Here is a 20,606-nt window from a genome sequence, read left to right as displayed (position 1 = left end):
TTGCACAAAAGGCTTTTGCACAAAAAGGAGCTGTATAGACTGGGGATCTCCCTGCTTCCTGCTTCCCCTGGCTCTAGCCTGGCCCTGGGCCTCTTTCCTGCCAGTCCCATGGGGCCGGGGAAATGCAGGGAGCCATTTCAGAGTCTGGTTGGGGGCTGTGACCTGTCCATGCCGTGATGGGGGGGGGGGGAGAGTGTCACACGGCTTCTACTAGAGCTGGTACTTAAGTTAAAGCAAAAATAAACAAGCAGCTGGGATGGGGCAGCTGGAGGGAGCCGGGAGAGCAGAGGCAGCCTGAGAGCTGAGAGCCCCAGGTGCCCACCAAAAACATCAGCTGTTTGTCCCATGCTGCAAGGGGCAGCGCTCAGGGCTGTGAACTTTGCAACCTGAGTTCAACTGTCAGTGGGATTTTCCTAGGCTGGTTGTTGCAAAACCCTCCTGCCTTAGGTTTCTTGTTCTCAGGCTGGTGAGAAGAGATTTTTGTGCCTTCTGCTGGGTGTCTAATGCCCACTGGGGCTCGGTCTCTCATCTGGCTGGCTCAGATGAGCTGGGGCCAGGAAACCTACCAGCCTGGCTAGAGACGCAGGGGGCTGAGTTTGTGTTTCTTGCTCCTTCCCCTGATGCCCTCAGATCTGGTCCCAGCAGCTGCCAGACTCTGCCTATTGCCCCCTGGCCTCTGCTAACCCATCCATTGGGTGTGGAGCTATTGTCTTGGGCGTAGGAACAGTCTGGGAGAGGGAGCAGCACAAGTGAGAGGCTGGACCAAGATGCACTCGACCGGTTTGGTTCTTTTGGGTCTGCCCCTTCTGCACCCCTGGAGACATTGAAACAAGAAAAGACCCATGAGAAGAACCCAGCTATTTTACTTTTGCTGTGATGTGAATGGATCTAGCTCAGGGGTCCTTCTGCATGGGAAGCTCCCCTGTGCTCCTGGGTTCTTCTGCGATGCCACTCGCTTGGGGGAGCACTGGCCCTGACACTTGTAGACGGGCCAACATGGACAAACCAGCAGCACTCAGGCCCCATTCTACACGGGCCCAAATGCGGGGAAAACCTCCTCTTTCAGAAGAGTCCTTATTCCTAATAAAATGAGGAATACAGGGCTTCCGAAAGAACACGCCCACTTTTTTGGAAACTGATCTGAAAAAGTTGACCTGTTCCATGGACAGGGCAGAGTTTTTCCCAGATACAAAAGTTATCCTGGAAAAGTTCTATAGTGGGGAATGTAGTCAAGAAGGGCACCATGACTTAGGTGGCTAAAGCATCGGCCTCGTAAGTAGAAGATCCTGGGTTCAAATCCCAGTGGTGCCTTGTTGTAGCCTTTGTTCATGTTTTCCTGTCCCCTTCTGGGAGACAGGAGAGGCCTCCCCTGGCCACCCATGGAACTGCTGGTTCATGAAAAGGCTGATTGGGGAGGAATGTTGGGAAGAAGGAAACCTGGAGCAGGTGCAGAGGCTGCTGTGCCTGGCACTGGCAAGGCAGGGCTCTGACTGCAATTGCTGGAACTCCGGCAGTGCCAAGTGCCCTTGTGATTCTCTGGGAGTGTCAGCGCCCAGAGACTCTGTGAGGGATGCAAATGTAGACACTCAAAATTGTAAATGAAGCTGGGATTTAAATATCCTGCACTTCATTTGCATATTCACAGACCGGTGCTATTTCAAAATACTTTATTTTGCAATACAAAACGCTGTTGAGATACGCTTATTGTGGAAGAAAACCCTTCGTCAGAACTAACCCTTAAACCTCATTTCATAAGGAGTAAGGGTGATTTTGAAAGAAGGGTTTTCTTTCCAAAGAACTGTGTCTAGACAGCGCCTGTTAGTTCAAACTAGCATATTTCGAAATAGCGGCCAGACATGATTATGCAAATCCCCACTTCATTTGCAATGTCACTCAGCTGAATTTGCATTGCTCTCTGGGAAGAGGAATGACGTGTAGACAAACCCTCACATGGGGAGATGCAGAGATCAGAATTTCCCACCTCCCTCAGCTTGTCTGGCTCCTTTGTCCCATTTCCTGCCTCCCTGCCAGAGCTGACCCAATGGCTGAAAGGGACAGCATCTGCTGCTGATGACAGGTAAGGGGAGAAGATGGGCAACAAGACCCTGGAGACCACTTGGCCTTAGATCCTGGCCACCCACCATTCACTCTGATGAGGCCATAATCTGTGAAGGGGGAATTTTGACTGACAGTCTCCTCTGAGTTGGAATCCCAGCTCCTACAGAGTTCAATGGAAGGGGACAGCCCAGTAGGGACTGAAAACCACTGCTCCAGGTGAGGTTTGAACTCACATCCTGAGCATGTCTCCTATGCGCACTGCCTTATAAGTACTGTGCACTGACCCATTGCACCACTGGAATAGAGTTTTCTCCAAAGTCCTTACATCGAGAATGTAGAATTGAGTGAGAGGGGCAAGAAGATCAATTCTCAAGGATTGACACAAGCCAACATTTCACTAGCAAGCCCCACTGAGATTGGAACTCAGCTTATAGGACGTAAAATCCGGAACCCTGCCCCTTCCACTATGGCACCATCACACTGCCACATGCTTGAGGTTCTCAGCTGGTAGCTGACACTCTGCTCTCCTTGTTTCTGCCATTCAGCTGCGTCACCTCTCCAGACCCTGCCCCAGCTGTGTGTGGGCTCATGGCAATGAGCTGGCTCCCTCCCCGGCAGAGGAAGGAGAAACGTTGCCCTGTCCCTCCTGCTTAGCTGGCTGGCCCCAGGTAAGGTCACATGAGATTATCCAAACACATCTGTAACCCCAAGGAGATGACTTAGATTCCCAGGGCCTTGTCTGCTGGCAGCTCAGGGAGAGGCTCTGAGTTTGCCTTGGCTCCCCCTCCCTACCAGGGACAGAGTCTTCCCGGCAACCCATAGGGAGTGAGATGCCCTTCCCAGGGGGAAGGAGAGACCATTGTGGGCGGGAGTCTGGAGCCAGCCAGGGAAGGGGAAGCTGGCTGTGTGGGAGCTAGTGAACCCCAGGCCTGCATGCAGGGTTCCCCCTGAGAACTAGCCTCTAGGGACCGGAAGGCAGGATCCCTCAGCTGGGTGTTATGTCTCCACTGTTGAGTCCCAGTTTGTGGAGTTTGCTGGGAGGCTTCCCCAGCCAGGCTGAGTTGCTGCACTCACACACTCTATGAATGACCTCAGGTTGAGAGATGACTCGGTCACTGCAGAGGGGCTGCTCTCTTCTCGCAGGGATCCTCTTCAGGCAGGAACCAGGCTGCTTCGGTCCCAGAATTTCCCCTCACCACAAAGGGGTGCAGGGCTCAAGGTGCAGGCCACACAACTGCACCAAAATTCAAACTATAACCTCCTAGCCCAGCATCCAGACCCACACAGCAGGCAGCAGCCCCGAACTCACCGCTAGAGCTGAGCTGACCATGCGGTGACTCCTCTCACCCAGGGAGCAGGAGAGCCGACTCAGCCTGGCTGGGGAAGCCTCCCAGCAAACTCCTAGGATGCCCTAGGCTGTGAGCTCCCACCTGGGGGAGAAAGTTGGAGGGGAGAGAGTTGGGAGCCAGGGGGCTCTGAGAGAAGAGGTACGGGGGGGTGGGAGGGCACAGCCCCAGGAGCAGCTGCACCGCAGCCCAGCTCCAGCCCTGGGAAAGTGTTGGAATTAGTCGTTGGAGCAGCCTCCCCATCCCCCCACCCCTGGCCTTGGTGGAGGCCTCCAGCCACCAGACCAGGGCCCTGGCTGCCAGAGCAGATCCTGCCTACCCCATCCGTATGCTACATGACTGCAGCAGGCCCTCAGATCAGGCTGTGGCCCCCACTATGTGGCAGGCCCTGGCTCCCCACTGGAGCAGCCTCCCCCCAGCCACGTGGCAGTGGCCAGCTCCCAAAGCAAGCCTCAGCCTCCAGAGCAAGCCCTCCTCACCACGTGGCCTCGGCACAGGCCCTTTCCCCACCTCCCCCTGCCATGTGGCCACAACATGCAGGATGTTACCAGAGAAAGCCCTGCACCCCCCACGGCACCCTCTCCAAGAGACCAGAGCAGGCCCCACCCACCAGAGCACGTCACTCACCTCTGTGGAGGTGGGGTGGGTGGGTCATTTTTTGTGTGTGGCTGTACTGGCGCACACCTTAGAGGGAACGCTGCCCGGCATTTTTCAGCGCTGTCCCTCGGCCAGGGTAGACCACCCCTTCGAGTGCAGGGTATATTTTCTGAGGACAAGTAAATCTCATTGTGGCCCTTGCAATAACCAGCTCGGCCTCGCCTACCCTGGCCTGTGACTGCGCAGTGAATTGGATCCCACGCCTCTAACGCCTGAGGTGTCCACACTGGCCTAGCAAACCACCACCATGAGAGACACGGTCCCCCTAGGTCGACATTACTTCAAAATAACGGCTCGCTGTTGCAATGCGCGTGTTATTTCGAAATAAAGTCAGTTATTCTGAAATAACACTGCTGTGCAGACATCCCCTAAATGTATGACAAACAAAAATATCATCTTTTCAGTTGCTTTATGCCTGGGAAGAAAGCTTCACCACACTCCATGTTATGAGTCAGTACATGCCAGCGCCGTTAATACAATTAAGTTAATCTGTGAAGACTCGGTAAAAGGATCCCTTCTCTGTTTCTTTACCAAACTGTATTTGTTGTGTTTTTAAAACCAAGGACATGAAGAGCCCAATGCTGCTCTGAAATCAACAGTGGACACTGACTGCAAATAATATTTCTACAGAAAAATAAACAAAAGAGGATATTGCAGCAGAGATTTCTATGGCGAGGAAGGCAGGATGGCAGACTGAGGAAGGAGTGATATTAAATGATGCAGGAGCAGGGAGGGGCTATATCTTGATTACCAATGATATGTGGCTAGAAAGTTGAAAATCGCAGGAATTAATGCAGCCAGAAGTTCAAAGAATGTTACAAACGAGATTGGTTAATTCGTTCTATGTTTTTTCACCTATGAATGTTCAAAGGTGCAGCGCTGTATGGGGTGTATGTGCTCTGCTGTCTAGAGAGAGCCAATCAAGATGAGAGTGAGGGAGAGTCACACACATGTGTCGCTGTGCTGGTTATGACACATGGACATTGTCACTGAACAGTTGGACAATGCCATAATGAATTGGGTTCAGTGAAATGTTTTGGATTTCTTCAAGTGCCACAGCTGAAATACACACGATATATACAAATGTAAACCTGTCAGATGTTGATATAGACATGAGGGAAGAAAAAGGTCAATAATTCCATTTCTAAAAATTGATTTTTAATAAAAAAAACTGTTGAAATTTAAAGGAAAATGTTGTGCTGACACCTTGTTACAGTGACAGGCTTCTAAATTAGAAGACATTTTTTCTTTCATGTTTGACATTGAGATTTCACAGCAGTAGAAAACAGAGAAGTGAGGTCCCCTCCCCCGTCCCGTACCATCTGCGCACCCTGGCCCAGGGGATGGGGCAAGGTGAGGGCAGCAAACCCCACCCACTGTCTGGCCGTGTTTCTTACCAGCCTCACCCTGTGCTTGGGTGCAGTAAACCCGGGACAGGGGATGGAAAGCAGCCTTGGCTCCTTCCAGCCAGGGGGTCCCATTCACCCAGCCTGGGCTGGGCTGCCAGGTGTCCGGTTTTCCAGTGGAAGCTCCAGTTGCAAAGGGAAAGGGGCAGTGACTGGTTGGCACAAAACATCCAGGTACCTGCAGTATCCAAGCCCTGCCCCTGGGAGGAAGGGCCAGTCGGTGCCGCAGGGTCACTGTCAGGGGCAAGGATTCCCTCCCGCCAGGGCCGGCACCGGGCAGATGGTCAGGGGAGCCGCGTTGGTGCCCCCGGCGTTGAGACCGGGACAGAAGAAAGGGCGCAGCGTCCCAGAGAAGGTGCCGGTGAAGGTGAAGAGATGGGACCTGTCAGTCACATTGTAAAACAAGACCTCACCCGCCTCGTAGTTCAAGAAAACCCCCACCCGCCTAGGCCTGGTGCTCACGGGGAGGGGGGTCGGGGAGGAGATGCAGGCCTTGTATCCCCCGTCCCTCAGCCACACGGCCCAGTATCCGTTCCCAGGTGTGAATATGACCTTCCCCTTCCTGTTCACAGATTCCCTGCAAACCCCCAGAGTCCAGCCTGTCTTGTCTCCCACCTCCACCTCCCAGTAACACCTCCTGCCTATGAAGCCTGCAGCACCCAGGACAAAGATACAAGGGTCAAATCTCTCGGGGTTGTCGGGCAGATCCTGGTGCGTGTCTCCAAGTCTCACACTTTTCCGATCCTCAGACAGGACGAGTTTGGAATTTGCCGTGTCTGGATCCAGTGTCACGTCCACTGGGGAGAGAGTCACAGAGTCAGGGCCGGGGGCAGGGGCGGGTCCCTGGGGTCAGGGGGAAATTAACCTGCCCCCCCCCCCCCCCCCGTTAATCGCTGTGCGGGGGGGTGTTATTGTCTGAGGGGAGTCAGGGCCCCTCTGCCGGTGATGAGACAGAGTGGGAAAAGGGCAGGAGGAGCGGGGGAGGGATGGGAAGCTGTCAATGAGGGGAGAGGCAGGGTAATGCTGGGAGAGGAAAGGGGAGGGGCAAATGATGGGGCAGAGAGCAACCATAGGGCCAATGTGGGGCAAGAGTAGCAGGCACAAGGGGACAGAAGGGTGAGGGGAGGGGCAGTCCCCAGGAGGGCTGGGGGGGAGGGGCAGATGTAAGGAGGGCAGAGGGAGGGGTGGACACCAGGGGGTAGAAGGGCACAGGGGCAGACAGAGGGGTGTGGGGAAGGGCAGGCCCTAGGGAGGCAGAGGGGGGAGGAGATGTGGGCACCAGTGCGGCAGAGATGGGGTGGGGCCTACACCACAGGACCCAAAAGGAGGCCCAGGGAGGAGACCCCCAGCAGGCCGAGGGGCAAAGGGAAGAGCAGGCACCAGGGAGGCAGATTCCTAGGAGCGCTGTGAGTGAGACACGAGGAGTCGTCCTTCCGCTCTGCTCTGATCAGGCCTCAGCTGGAGTCTTGTGTCCACATTTCAGGAGAGAGGTGGAGAAATTGGAGAGGGTCCAGAGAAGAGCAACAAGAATGATGAAAGGTCGAGAGAACATGAGCTAGGAGGGGAGGCTGAAGGAATTGGGCTTGTTTAGTTTGGAAAGGAGAAGGCTGAGAGGGGACATGAGAGCAGTTTTCAAGTATCTAAAAGGGTGTCACAGGAGGAGGGAGAAAAATTGTTCCCCTTGGCCTCTGAGGGCAGGACAAGAAGCAATGGGCTGAAACTACAGCAAGGGAGGTTGAGGTTGGACATGAGGAAAAACTTTCTGCCTGTCAGGGTGGTGAAACACTGGAATAAGTTGCCTGGGGGGTTGTGGAGTCTCCACCCCTGGAGATATTGAAGAGCAGGTTGGACACACACCTGTCAGGGCTGGTCAGGATGGTGCTTGGTCCTGCCATGAGGGCAGGGGACTGGACTCGATGACTCTCGAGGTCCCTGCCAGTTCTATGATTCTGACGGAGGTGAAGGCAGAGAGGGGCCTCAGGGAGGCAGAGAAGCAGTGACCAGAGGGGCTGGTACCAGGGGCTGGAGGGGGAAGAGAGGTGCAGGATCGGGACACAGAGGACAGGGGCAGGGGAGAACTAAGGGGAAGGTGGAAGGAGTGTGAGGGGAGGAGGCAGGCAGCAGGGGTGAGGGTGGGGAGAGGAAACGGGCTTGTGCTGAGGGGAGGGAGCAGGGCAGGAGGAAAAAGCGGAAGCACCAAGGGGAGAGCAAGGGAGAGTAAATGTCAGGGGACAGGGATGGGCAAGGCACCAGGGCAGATGGGGATGGGATGGACAGTTTGATCCTCAGTGGGTGGGGAGGTGAGGGAAGGGTGGAGCCAGGGGGCTAGAGAGGTACCAGGGGAGGGGTAAAGAATGGGGGGCAGAGGATGAGCAGACGGGCTGGCAGCAATGGGGCAGGGGGAGGAGCAGGCACCTGGGCTATCAGGGGCCAAGGGGAGACAGTGAAGGGAAAGGGCAGGAGGAGCAGGGGAAGGATGGGAAGGTGTCGGGGTGGGGGAGGGAGGGGACAGGCTGATGCTGTGAGAGGGAAGGGGAGGGGCAGATGAGAAGGGCAGTAGGGAGACCATGGGGGCAAGAGGAACAGGCACCATGAGGACAGAGGGGGGTGAAGGGAGGGGCAGGTTCCAGCCGGGATTTCCCTAGGACCCCCGGGGGGTGTACACCAGTGCTCCCTCCAACTGTGCCTAGCCGTGTGCGGAATACATTTTATGACGTGCACTGCGGCGCGCCCAGGAGACACACGGGCTGTGGCCATGTGAACGCTCTGCTGATCCGCTGGGCAGCTCCTGACTCTCCCCTGAGCGCGCAGGGCGGGTGTGTCAGCAGGGCCCGGACGAGCTCTCCCGGCTGCTGTTTATGCCGGTGGGGCTAGTCTGGCTGCCAACCCACTAGTTTGTAAGTAGGGCGAGTGAGCCTCCCACCTCCAACAGCTCGTGAGGGAGCCACCAGGCCCAGCCTGTATTGCCAGGGACACGCCTGCCCTGCCTGGGGCCTGGCCCAGAGCTGGGCTGCCCGGGATCCATTCTGCCTGGGGCTGGGCACAAACCACTGAGGTGCCATGTGGGGCCAGGAAATGTTGGGACCCTTTTAGTGTCTGAGTGACGGGCAGCAGCAGGGCTGGGCTGGGCCTGCCTGGGGGAGGGGATCTCTCAACACCAAGGCTGTGTTTACATTGGCACCCCTTTCCGGAAAAGGGATGCTAATGAGACACTTTGGAATTGCAAATTCCGCGGGGGATTTAAATATCCCCCACGGCATTTGCATGAACATGGCTGCCGCTTTTTTCCGGCTCGGGGTTTTGCCGGAGAAAAGCGCCAGTCTAGACGGGATCTTGCGGAAAATAAACCCTTTTCCGCAAGATCCCTTATTCCTACTTGAAAGGAGGGGCAGGGCAGCAGGGGATGGGAGGGGGGTGCAACTGCAAACCAATGGGCTGTTGCCAATGAGTGGAGTATGAGGGAGTGGCCATTTCTCCACTTCCTGCCCCCTTCACCTGGGGGCCAGTCCCAGTTCACACCCATGTGGTTGCACTGGGGGTTTGCACGGGGGCAGCTGCATCAGTGCAAGGGAACCCGGCTCCCACGGCCTCAGACACTGTTGTCCCGGGGCCGTGCCCCTCCCCTCACTGAGTTATGGGTCAGTAACTGCAGGTCGCTGGGGCTGGGGGCTGGACTCTGGGCAGCTGAGGCGCCCTGGACCAGTGACTGGCAGGGAGGGACTGTCCCCAGCCCCAGCCCCTTGTGGCGATGGGCAGGCTGGGCTCAGGGCACCAGCTGGACACTCCAGAGTGGCTCCCTCTGGTGGCTCCCTCACGAGCTGTGAAATGTGCCCTGGCCAGGAAAATCCCCCCAGCCCTGATCTCAGCCCACAGACCGGGCTGCCAGAGACTCGGCTCCAGCCTGAACTCTCTGCCCAGAGCGACGTGTCCCCTGGGCCCTGTGAGCGGCACAGACCCTCTGCCGCTGCCCCGGCATCTCCTAGCACCGGCACTGGCCACAGAGCCCCTCCCAGAGCCCAGGGGGGCAGCTAGCAACTGCCCCAGACACCCTCCTGGCTCCCCTCGTCCAGCCCGGAGGCAGACGTGCTGGGGGTCTCACACCAGGCTCTGCAGACATGGCAGGTTTGGCTACACAGGCGGGCAGCGCGTGCCAGAGCCGGGAGGGGCAGACACTGGTTATGGGGTTCGTGCCCCAGCACTAAATAGCCCTGAAGAGCTTGGGGGCTGTTCTCACACGACCTTCTCTACTGAGCCCCCCCAGGTATCAGGGCCTGCGCCCGGCCTGTGCTGACACAGCCACCCCTCTGTTGTGTGCTCCCCCTGGCTTGGAGACTCACTGCCCTGGGCCGAGCAGACAAACCCCTTGGCTACTGCGCTGTTTTGTGCAAGAAATATGGAAATGAGGCAAAGCATGGAATACTGCCACACCTCATTTGCATAATTAACGAGCAGCCGCTTTTTGCACAAGAGACTGTTGCATAAAAGGAGATGTTTAGATGGTGCCTTTTTGCGCAAAAACCTCGTGTGCAAAAATGAAGCTGAATTAAACAGGAGACAGGGCCCAAAGACAGACCCTGGATTTGCCTTGGGCCTAGCCCCACTGGCTGGACACGCCCGGAGTTTTCTCCCCAGGCTGCAGAGCGCCAAGGGGACCCTGCCAGGAAGCCGCTTCCTGCCCCAGACCGAGGGGGGATGAGAGGGTTCAGGTGAGAAGCGGCTCCTGGCCTTAGCTCTGGAGTCACAACCCGGCTCCATAACACCCCCCAGCCCCTCCCCAGGATCCAGCTTTGCCAGCAGGGTGTGTGAGGCCCCCCGACTCCCAGCCCCTGCCTGTGGGGTCCCTGCACTGGGGTGAGCCCAAGGGTCTGGTGTTATTGCTCTCCCAAGGGCCGGGCCATCTCCTAGGCCTGAAGCACTGGCACAGTGCCGGAGGCGGGGGGGGGGGGGGGAGGGGGGGCTTCCGGGAGCCAGTCACTCCCCAGAGCGGGAGATGGCGTCACCGACACCAGTGCAAAGCCAATTACCTGCGAATCCTCGGGCTCGCCTGAGTCCTGGAACAAGCAGAGAGGGAGAGAGAGAGGTGAGAATTCCCACCGCAGAGCCCCCCGGAGCGGGAGCAGGGATGTCCTGGCTCCTTCCACCACCCCCAGCTCTGCCCTGGCTCCCCACAGCCTCTGACTCCCCTCGGCTGCTCTGTCCCATGCTCCCCGGCTGGACTCCCCCCTGCGCCGATTCCCTCACACCCGCCCAGCCATGGGGCTTCTCCAGGTGGGGGAACAGGCTCCCAGAAGCTGCTGTGCCCGGCGCTAGGGCAGCACCCCAGGATCCTCACCTCTCTCCGCAGCCAGCGCCCCTGGAAGGGAAAAGAAAAACCCGTCAGTGGGGGGGCAGTGCCCAGGGCTCACGGCCCAGCTCTGCCCCGCGCTGCCAGAGGGTCCTGGGGAGCAAGGCCCCAGAGCCAGCTTCTCTCAGATGTTTCCACCCCCAGCCACACAGCCCCTGGGATTTCACATGCACCCCCACAGGGGTGGTGCCCAACTCCTATGGGCACCAGTGGGAGTTCGGGGCCCAAGCTGCTCCGGGGCTGCTGAAACTCCCGCCAGGCCCCTGTGTGACTCACTGGGCACCTACCCAGCTCTGAGCGTCTGGCCCAAGGGGTTCAGACACCGGGCCCAGGCGTGCGGCTGGTGTCAGTTAGGGAGGCTCCGTGAACGTCCAGGGAGCTGGGACTCGGGTCCTGAGTCTGTGACGTCGTCTCCCATGGCAACCAGCTCCCAGCGTCCCCAGAAACCCTCCCTGCCCCTGGGCTCGCGCAGGCTGGGCTGGGGGACTCTGCTTGGCAGCAGGAGGGGGCGGCCACAGGGACCGGGGCAGCGGGGGAGGCACCTTCACTTCCTGCGCCTGTTCTCCACCATCCACGTCCCTCTGGGATCCTGCCATTCTGCTCAGTGCAGCTCCCCCTGCCCAGGAACCCGCCAGCCCCCCAGGAGCAGACCCTGGGGCCTCAGGGACCCAGCTGGGCCTTTCCACGCCCCTCCCCACACCTGCATAGAGTGAGAGAGGAGCCCCCAGCAGCGCCGCCCCGTACCCAGGAATCCCGTCACGGCCCCCTGGAGACTGTTCTCTCCTGGGAAGTCCCGGATTCTCCGCTCCAGCTCCGGGCACTTGGGCGCTGGATGCGGCGACGTCGCCTCCTCGCCCCTGCAGAGACACAGGGGCGTTATTGGCCTCCTGCCTCAGCCCCTCAAAGCCAGACAGGGGAGCAGGTGGGAGCTGGGCCACAGGCAGAGCTCACAGGGCCCGGACCTTGGATGCTCAGGGGGGTTTTTCCTGCCAGGCCAGGCCTGGGGGCCTCTCTCCAGCCAGAGGGAAAACAGCCCGGGCAGCACCAGGCCCAGCTCCCACACACCTGGCCTGGCCCATGTGCCCCCCTAGGACCTGGCTGGGCCGCTCCCAGGGCTGAGAGAGGGGCCCATTCTCCAGGCCCAGACACTCCTCAGCTTCTCCGCTCAGCCCCCAGGGGCCGGGTCACTCTCCATGGGGTGGGGGCTCCGGATGAGGAAACTCCCACCTCCCCGAGGCCTGGCCTGGGACACTTGGCTCTTTCCCCACAGGCCCTCCATGGGCCATGCCAAAGCTGGGGCCGGGTCCCAGCTGGGCCGTTGGGATGACCAGCCTCAGCTCTATTAATAACCCCCCTGAACCAGCCAGGTCCCAGAGAGGTTCCCCAGCCCAGAGCTGTGGGGCAGTCCCCTCCAAGGGTGCATCACACCCCGGCAGTGGCCCCAGGGCGGTGGGTACAGAGGAGGCAGGGTTCAGAGGGTGAGACAGGCCCATTGTGGGGGGCTGGGGCTGGAGTCACTGCCTGGGCTCTGAGCCTGCTCCAGCATGACAGGGGGTGAGGGGCAGATGGAGCCCGGACGTACCTGCTCACGGCGCTTCTCACACCCTAGAGGGGAAGGAGACAGAGCAGAGAGTCACTGCCCATGGCCCAGCCCGGCCCCTACCCCTCAGAGGTCACACTGCTCCCCTGCCCCACAGGCTGCTCCCCCAGGTGGGAGACCCACTGAAGGGCTGTGCTAGGGAGAGCCAAGCCCTTTTCACCAGCTGCTTTGCACGGGGGGGAGGGGGGCAGCTTTTCACCAGTCTTCCCAATGGCTCAAACTCCTGCCTCTCTGCAGTCCTGGGGCCCCGGCCCTGAAGCCACCCCGGGCCCTGCTCCCCCCCCAGAGTTACCCTGTGAGCCCCCAGTGACTCAGGGGCACCCCTCCCTGCACTGGGCTCCAGGCGTGTCTGACCCCCCCGTCTCACCTGCAGCAATTCCAGCGCCGGCTGCCGATACTTCTCCTCCAGTTCTGAGATCAGGGCACTGAGCCGGGAAATCTCCTCGCCCAGGCGGGCGGCGTGTTCCTCCCTCCTCCTCCCAATCTCCTCGTCCAGCTCCCCCAGTCAGGCCAGCAGGAGGCGCTCTCACTCCACCAGGAACTGCCGCAGCCGCTTGCACTCCCAGCCCACCAGCTGTCGCTCCACGTCCGTCTGCCTCTGGGGGCGCAGAGCGGGCGGGGCCGAGTCACGGGTGAGTGGGGCCGTGAGAAGTGGCAGGGCCTTGTCCGAGCTGCAGGGAGCGTTTCACTCGGTGTCTTTGCCCGGCCGGCTGGGCCTGGCCCAGGGCTTGTCCCAGGGCAAAAATGTCACCGAAAATCACCCCAACCCCCATCACTGCACCAACAGACTGAGGTGCAGCCCAGGCCGTGGGAAATGGGGCCCAAGCCAGCTGCTGGCATCCCTGGAGTGTCTGACACTCACACCTGGGGGTCAGCACAGATCTCCCCTCAGCCTGACCCTGCCACATCTGGGCACACAGAGCAGTTTGACAGGCCTCACCCCTGCCCCCCATGGGAGAAAGGCAGAGCCAGAGGCTGCTCCCAGCCAGCCTGGGGTGAACTCACTGACCTCAGTGGGAACTAACACCAGCGTCCCCCAAGAGTCTGACCCAAACCCCACCGACTCCAGTGGGAACTAGCACCAGGGTAACAGAGGAGCCTGACCTGAACCCCAGTGGAGTCACTCTTGATTTATACCAGGTAGCTGTGAGCGGAGGCCGCCCCACACTGAAGTGACCCTGAGCTGTGTCCCTGCATTAACCCTGGAAACCCTTTAACCTTCTGAAGGACCCAGACACCAGCCAGCACAGAGACCCGCCTGATGCTGTCACTGCTCCTCCCCCACCATGCAAAGCGGCTGGGCAGGACCGGGCACCTACCAGGAGCCTCTCGCTCTCCTCGTCCCAGTCGGATTCCAGGCCCCGGAGCGCGTCTCTCTCCTCCCGCAGACGCTGCAGGCGGCTCAGGATTTGCTCCTGCAAACACAGACAGCGGCTCTGGGGGCTGCTTGGAGCCATTGGCTCGTGCCCAGCAAGAACAGCGCCACGGAGCAGTGAGGCAGGGGGAGCAGGCCCCCCCCTCTCCAGCCCTTGGTAACTGCCCAGCAGCACTGCTGGGCCTGGCCCAGCTCCATGTGGCTGGGTCGTGTTCCCAGGCAGGCCCCTGGCTCTACCCAGAGCAGGTCAGAACACGCAGGGGGCTCTGGCGCTGCAGAGAAATTGTCCCGTAAGTCTGGTCCCTACCTTGCAGTCTTGGGCAGCCTCCTCGATGGGCACCACCGTGTGCGCGCAGTGAGCCCGGGACCTGTCGCACACCACACAGATGGGGGCTTGATCCTCTTGGCAGAAGAGCTTCAGGGCCTCCTGGTGCCTCTCGCACCCTGGCTGCCCCTCGGGCGCTGGCCCTGACGGGAGCCGCAGGCGTTTCACCAGCTCCACGAGGTTCCCCAGCTGGTAGTTTGGCCGCAGGTGTCTCTCTGGGATAGTCTCTCTGCACTGGGGGCAGGAGAAGTTGGGCTCCGACTCCCCCCAGCACTGGCTGAGGCAGGCCCAGCAGAAGTTGTGCCCACACTCGATAGACACCGGGTCTGTGAAATACTCCAGGCAGATGTCACCTCATCCTGGAAGCTCCTGGCCAGGTTCCCAGAAGCCATGGCCCCTCTGCAACCCTGCCCTGCAGGTTGGTTTTGCTTCCCAATTAGAGGAAGCAGCGTAGCCTGTTCAAGCTGCTTTATTTTTTTCTAAGCAGGTTGTACAACTCGGAGCCAATCACACTTGCTGGATGGAAATGCAGAAATTAAAAAACCGCCACAGAAGTCAGACCCTCAGAAATGCCCCAAACAAGCACCAAGCTACCTAAGAAAACTCCCAGGCAGTTACAGACACACAGAACCTTGCCTGGTGAAAAGGGGGAGCCGTGTTAGTCTGTGACTAAAAGAAGCTTAAAAATCAACGAGTTTTCATGGGCACCGCCCACTGCTCCGTGTTTGCTGTCTGAGGCAGTGGGCTGTGCCACGGAAGCTCATGACACTCTCCAGATTTTTTGCTAGTCTCTCTGATGCTACAGGGCCAGGGGTTTCTTAGGGCACCCAGAAGCCGGCGCTGCTCCCGTTTACAGGCGTAGGCAGGAGCTGAAGGACTGTGTCCCCTACAGCAAGCAGGGACTGGGGAGGGACCCTGAAGGGGCAGTGGGATTAATCCCCCCCATTTACTCCTGTTTCACAATCAAATTCTGTTCCCCTTTGCCCCAATAATACTGGGGGGCTGCTGAGGCCCGTGACTCGCCCCCTCATTAACCATCAGCAGAGCCAGGGTCCCATTTGGGGGCCAGTGTCCCCCAGCGGCTAAGTCAGGGCTGCCCCCCCACAGGGTGTTCTACTGCCCCAGGTGGGGAGGAGAATGGGGGTGATAAGGGCCCCCCCACCCCAGGGCAGGACCCAGAGCGGCCACAGACCCTGCTCCAGGCCCTCGTGTTCCCCTCCCCTCGGGCCCCACAAGCTCAGGCCCATGGGCCCAAGGGGGCGGCTGCCCCCCTTGCTCAGACAGAGCCCCCCAGGTACCAGACTCGCTCTGTGCCCCCCCAGCTGCCCCCTTGTGACACGGGCTGTGACCCGCTTTGGGCCCCCCCGTCAGACCAAGGTCCCCGCCCCGCTCTCACCCCGGGGAAAGGCCCCGTCGGGCCGAACTCGCAGCAGCGCCCCCGCTCCGGCTCCGCGGCACGTGCGGAACCCCCCGCGTCGTGACACGCGGTGCCGGCCCCGCCCCCTGCATTCGCTGCTGCCGCCCGGCCCGGGCGCCCAATCGCGCGAGGCGGGGGCGGGGCCAGGCAGCTCCGGGTCAGAGCTAAACCCGGGCGCGGATCCCAGACCGGAGTCAGTGACCCGCCGCGCACGCGCGGTCCGACCCCTCCCCCCTTCCTCTGCCGCGCGACGGCCGGGTTTTCAGTGCGTCCCGCCCGCCGCTCCCTGCCCCGCCCGCCTGGGCGTCTGACTTTGTGGCGGGAATTCTGAAGGAGCCGTTGGGGCCGTTACTCGCCGCGCGCCTGGTTCGGCTTCCGGTCAGCGCCGAGCGGGGGGGGGCGGGGCAGGAGGACTCGGAGGCGCTGAGGTGAAGTGGGCGGGTGGAGGCGGTGACGTGTCAGATGGGGGCGGGGCAGATACATCGCTGCGGGGCAACGGCGGGAGGTTTTGCCGCCTCCCTACCCCGAACAGGTGAAGATCAACCGCCCCGCCCCTTCCTCGAAGCCCCGCCCCCTCTATGCTCCTCCTGTCCGTCACTTGCTGTCCCAGCCCCCAGCCCCCCTCTGACACACTCTATTTTTAAATTCTGCCAAACATGCCATTACAATCACGTGTTATAGCTATGAATAAATGGCCTGGTTTATCCCTGCTATTTCATCTACACTGATACATGGGGAGGGGGGGGGGGGGCAGAGCTCTGCAGCTGGGGAGCCAGCGAGTCCCTGCCTCTCCCAGGATTCTCCCCCCAGGGAAACCAGCGCCTGCCCGCCTGGGGCCAACCCCCCCCAGTGCACCCCCTGCAGGGCTGACTCCCCCCTGCACTCCACTTCTGGAATCTCCCACCGTGGCACTGAGCTGCAGGACTTCTGTCCATCCCCAGGAAGCCCACACTGCCTCCACTGTCACTGGAGGAGCAGACAGGACACCTTGCAAGCCACTGCTCACCGCCTTGCCATCAACCTGTTGGTGACCACAGCTTTAAACAGTTCACATACAATGGAAATCCAAGACAGGTGAATGTCTTCATTGAATCAACACTCTCCCAGGGGGCACTTGGGTTTGAACCAAGGACCACTCGATTTGCAGTCAAACACTCTGCCACTGAGCTATACCCCCATGCGAGAGCAGTGTCTACAGCCAGTATTGAGAAGTGGGTAGTGAACAAGAGACTTTTGTGTAACATCTCAGCTGGGACAGACCCTCACTGACCCTAGATTGTGACTGGTCCTAACAAGGAGTTTGTCCTGAAAGCAGCAGAACTGGGGCAGGACAGAGGTTCTGTCCACACGGAAAAGTTCTTTTGGAACAATGGCCGTTATTCCAAAATAACAATGCAAGAGTCTACACAGCAATTCCGTTAGTTTGAAATAACTCTGAAATAACGGACGGCTGATTCCAACTTCTGTAGACCTCACTGTATGCAGAAAAATGCCTATTCTGAAATAGCGATTTCAAAATGAGGCCTGTGTACATGCTCTACTTCTGCTATTTCAAAATATCCCCTCCCCAGGGCCATTCTAAGTTATTCAACATGGGGCTCAAAATCAAGGTAACATGTCTACATTAGGGAAGCCTCCTCGGACTCATTTTGAAGTTTCCCTGCAGTGTAGACGTGCTATTTTCAAATAAACTGTTCCAGAAGAGCTTATTCCAAAATCAATGTGCCGTGTAGACGTAGCCAGACAGTCCTGAGCGATGAAGGAGCCGGAGGGAAGCCAGGAGAGCAGAGGCCAGTCTGAGACCTGAGTGTCCCAGGTGTCTACCCAAGGCTCTGCCTGTGAAAAGAAAGAACAAGGGCTCAGCAGAAACTTCAATTCCACTTTGTGCGTCTTGACTTTTTCAATCTAAGGACTTTGAAGAAGCACTGCAAATATCTGCTCCAGTGGTGCAATGGGTCAGCGCATAGTACTTATAAGGCAGTACTTGTAGGAGACATGCTGAGGTTGTGAGTTCAAACCTCACCTGCAGCACTCACTTTTGGTCCCTGCTGGGTTGTCCCCTTGCAGTGGTTCCCAAACTTTTCGGCATCACTCCCCCCCGCTTTTTGATTTGTGAAAACCCTCATGCCCCCCTCTGGAATTTCTTCACACCCTCTCTCCTCCCCACTCCCCCCCCCCCCCAGGCTGTCCCCAGAGCCCAGCGCCCGGGAGTCTGGTCAGCAAGTGAGACTCGCCCGTCAGTCCAAGCTGCTCTGTCCCGGCTGCCATTCCTGTCTGTCCCGTGCCAGCGCTGCACGCGGACCAGTGGGGCAGGACAGGGGGTGTTAGTGGGGCCCTGCTCTCAGTCCGTCCCTCACAGGCCCTGTGGGCTGCTCGAGGGCTGAGCCCGTCGCCCGTCGCCCAGGCCTGGCGCGGGGATGGAACATGGGGCACGTTTCCCCCCTGTGAGCATGTGCAGGGGCAGGAGGGAGACACACAGGCCCTGCTGAAGGTTTTGTGCTGGGGCTGGAGGCTTGAGCCAGAGCTGTCGGCCTCAACGGGACTTGCTCCTCCCCCCTCTCCTGCCTTGCTGCCTCCTTTGGCCAGCAGCGCTCAGGGGGCAGCCAGGAGAGCCAGGACCAATGTAAGGGGACTGTTACCCCTTACTAAAACTCTGTGGGAGTTTTTTGGTTTGCCAGCTCCCAGCTTCAGAAGGGGAAGGGTTCATGAGACTGACAGACCCCAGAGACAATGGAAAGCAGTCAACACTCCAGCTCAGCCTGACTGACAGGTTGTAAATGGGGATTGTTCTGGCTCTCTCTGAGCAAACAGAGAGCTGAAAGAGTAGTGCAAGCTGTGTGAAGAAGTCCTGCAGCGACAGAACCAGACACAGACAGCCCGAGCAGTGCAAGCTGTGTGCAGAAGAAGTCCTGCAAAAGGAACAGAGAGCTGAGAGACTGCTAAGAGGAGCAAGCTGTGCTGAGGGGCAGTTTTTGCAGCAGCAGAGCCAGGCATACACAACTCAAGGAGCGCAGACCCTGTGTTGAGCAGCAGACTGGCAGTGCTCAGAGCCAAAAGGAACAGAGAAGCAACACAAGAAACTGGAGACTGACAAGGCAGCACAGCCTGCAGCTGGATGTGGTGAGCACCTGGGACCAGCAAAGTGTGGGGAAAGGCTCTGGACTGGGAGAGGGGTCTGGCCACTTCGAGCTTGAGACTGTGTGGTCACTACCAGAGCTAGCGTGTCCAGCCTGCAGCCCCCTGCAGCACATCCAGGGCCTCTAAGAAAGGGACTGTGGACTGTCCTTACACCCTGCAGACTGCTGTGTTGATGTCCCTGTGCTACAGAGCAGGGCTGTGTGTTCTCAGTTAACCATTCCCATTTTGTCTTATTCTTTTCTCTTTAATCAGTTGATGTTTAATAAATTGTATTTGCTTTGAACCTTATGAAGTGATCACTGGGCCAAGAAGGCCTGCAGTGTAAAGAGAGCACCTCGGAGTGGGGACACCCTAACTCCTGCCCCTAGTGACTACAAAGCCGGGGATTAAGCCCCAGGAAACCTGGGCCCAGCCTTGTTGGGGTTTCAAGGGCTCCGCTACTCAGGAGAGTGGCGGGGGAGCCCTCAGGATCAGAGAGCCATGGGGTAAAGGAAGTGGGAGCGGGGACTCAGATCCTTTTGCTGGTTCATTTCACCGGGGTGTATAGAATCCAGGAAAGTTCCCCACAATAGCGGGACCATTCTCCCGCTTACACATAGGGCAGAGGAGGCCAAGGCCAAGGCACAAGCTCCTCAGAGGGGCCAGAGGCCTCTGCCAAGGGGCTTTCTGTGGTGCCGAGCAGGGGAGGGAGGCCTGGCCCAGGCAGGAGAAGGGGCAGCACGACACTGTGTTTCTGCCTGGTTTCACTCAAGGGTCCTTCTGCAGGTGAAGCGCCCATTAGAGCCCTCTGTGTTGCTGGGCTCTCCTGCCCCAACACTCACCCAAGGGCCACCTGGGCAAAGCAGCCTGCCCCAGCCCCCTTCCAAAGCTCAGCTGGCAGAGCAGAGGCCTGTGGCTGGGGATCAGCAAAGGCTCTTAGGTTGATTTAAAAAAAATAATAATAATGGAGATTGCCTATCTCCTAGAACTGGAACAGACCTTGAAAGGTCATCAAGTCCAGTCCCCTGACTTCTCAGCACGACCAAGTACCATCTCTGATGAATTTCTTGCCCCAAATGGCCTGTGCAAGGATTGAACTCACCACCCTGGGTTTAGCAGGCCAATGCTCAAACCACTGAGCTATCCCTCCCCAAACATCTCTGTAGTCAGTATGGGGCTTGAACCCATGACCTTGGTATTGTTAGCACCAAGCTCTAACCAACTGAGCTAGCTGGGTTGCTTAGTCAACTACACTTGAAAGGAGAGATTCTTCTCCCTCCCCCTGGCTGCAGGCCCGGCCTTAGGACCAGGCGGCTGCCTTTGGTCTGTCCATTTGGAGCCTGGGGCTACAATTGCCAAAAAGGCTTTTGGGTTCCAGCTGCCAATCTAATGTCTTAGGCTGCACAGACCTCAAGACATGGCAGGAGCTAGAGGGGAACGGTGAACAGCTGCACTTTGGAATGGGAACAAGTTCTCTGGAACCATAAAGTAGAACAGTTTGAAGGTTGCTTTGAAGGAGGGCACCATGGCTTAGTTGGCTAAAGCAGCTGCCTTGTAACCAGAAGGTCCTGGGTTCAACTCCTTGTGGTGAGGCCAATGTGTCTCTTCTTTCCACCATATCCCAACACATATCTGGAGTTGGTTTTACTGTTTGCTGGTGTCCTAACAGTGGAAGTGGAAGTAGGATGGCAGCAAAGAGCTGGTGCAGGTGCCCTCTGGGTTTGATTTAGAGAGTCTTATCTAGACTCGCTAAATCAAACTCTGGGAGATGGATTGCAGCAGAAATCTCCACCTGAGTGAAGACATGGCCTAATGGTGCAATTAGTTAGATGCTGACCACAACCAGTCTGAGCCATTCTAGTGCTCCGCGCATGTGGCACTGCCCCCCCGCTCATGGTGCATGTGCAGCTCCACCCTGGGTGCACAGTGCATATACAGCCCCTCCCTCTCCATGCATGGAG

At 58.5% G+C, this 20,606-nt stretch overlaps 2 protein-coding genes and 1 non-coding gene across 5 annotated transcripts in view; all 3 read right to left on the bottom strand.

Moving 5' to 3' along the window:
• LOC142826092 (general transcription factor II-I repeat domain-containing protein 2A-like) overlaps positions 1 to 20,606 on the bottom strand; it is a 293,839-nt gene that overhangs the window by 249,779 nt on the left and 23,454 nt on the right. The window lies entirely within an intron of this gene.
• LOC102450629 (zinc finger protein RFP-like) lies at positions 4,454 to 14,503 on the bottom strand. Its single transcript, XM_075918517.1, has 9 exons — positions 14,465 to 14,503; positions 14,094 to 14,345; positions 13,731 to 13,826; positions 12,779 to 12,913; positions 12,394 to 12,416; positions 11,556 to 11,668; positions 10,800 to 10,820; positions 10,492 to 10,518; positions 4,454 to 6,264 (listed from the first exon to the last, which is right to left on the bottom strand). Exons 1-9 carry the CDS (start codon positions 14,501 to 14,503, stop codon positions 5,705 to 5,707), a joined length of 1,266 nt encoding a protein of 421 aa, XP_075774632.1. The 3' UTR covers positions 4,454 to 5,704.
• TRNAC-GCA (transfer RNA cysteine (anticodon GCA)) lies at positions 16,634 to 16,705 on the bottom strand. Its single transcript has one exon. It is a non-coding gene; the product is annotated as a tRNA-Cys (tRNA).

Source organism: Pelodiscus sinensis, unplaced genomic scaffold (assembly GCF_049634645.1).
Source record: "Pelodiscus sinensis isolate JC-2024 unplaced genomic scaffold, ASM4963464v1 ctg46, whole genome shotgun sequence".
NCBI lineage: Eukaryota > Metazoa > Chordata > Testudines > Trionychidae > Pelodiscus > Pelodiscus sinensis.
This window is presented reverse-complemented; position numbering and strand designations above follow the sequence as displayed.

Bases quoted from the DNA above. Each gene is read 5' to 3' on its own strand.
- LOC102450629 (XM_075918517.1), bottom strand. From the start codon at position 14,503: ATGGCTTCTGGGAACCTGGCCAGGAGCTTCCAGGATGAG. The intron at 11,669-12,393 runs GTACGTCCGGGC...GTGTCTCTGCAG, and splicing joins GTGAGAAGCGCCGTGAGCAG to GGGCGAGGAGGCGACGTCGC. The intron at 6,265-10,491 runs GTAATTGGCTTT...CTCTCTCCCCAG, and splicing joins GCGAGCCCGAGGATTCGCAG to TGGACGTGACACTGGATCCA.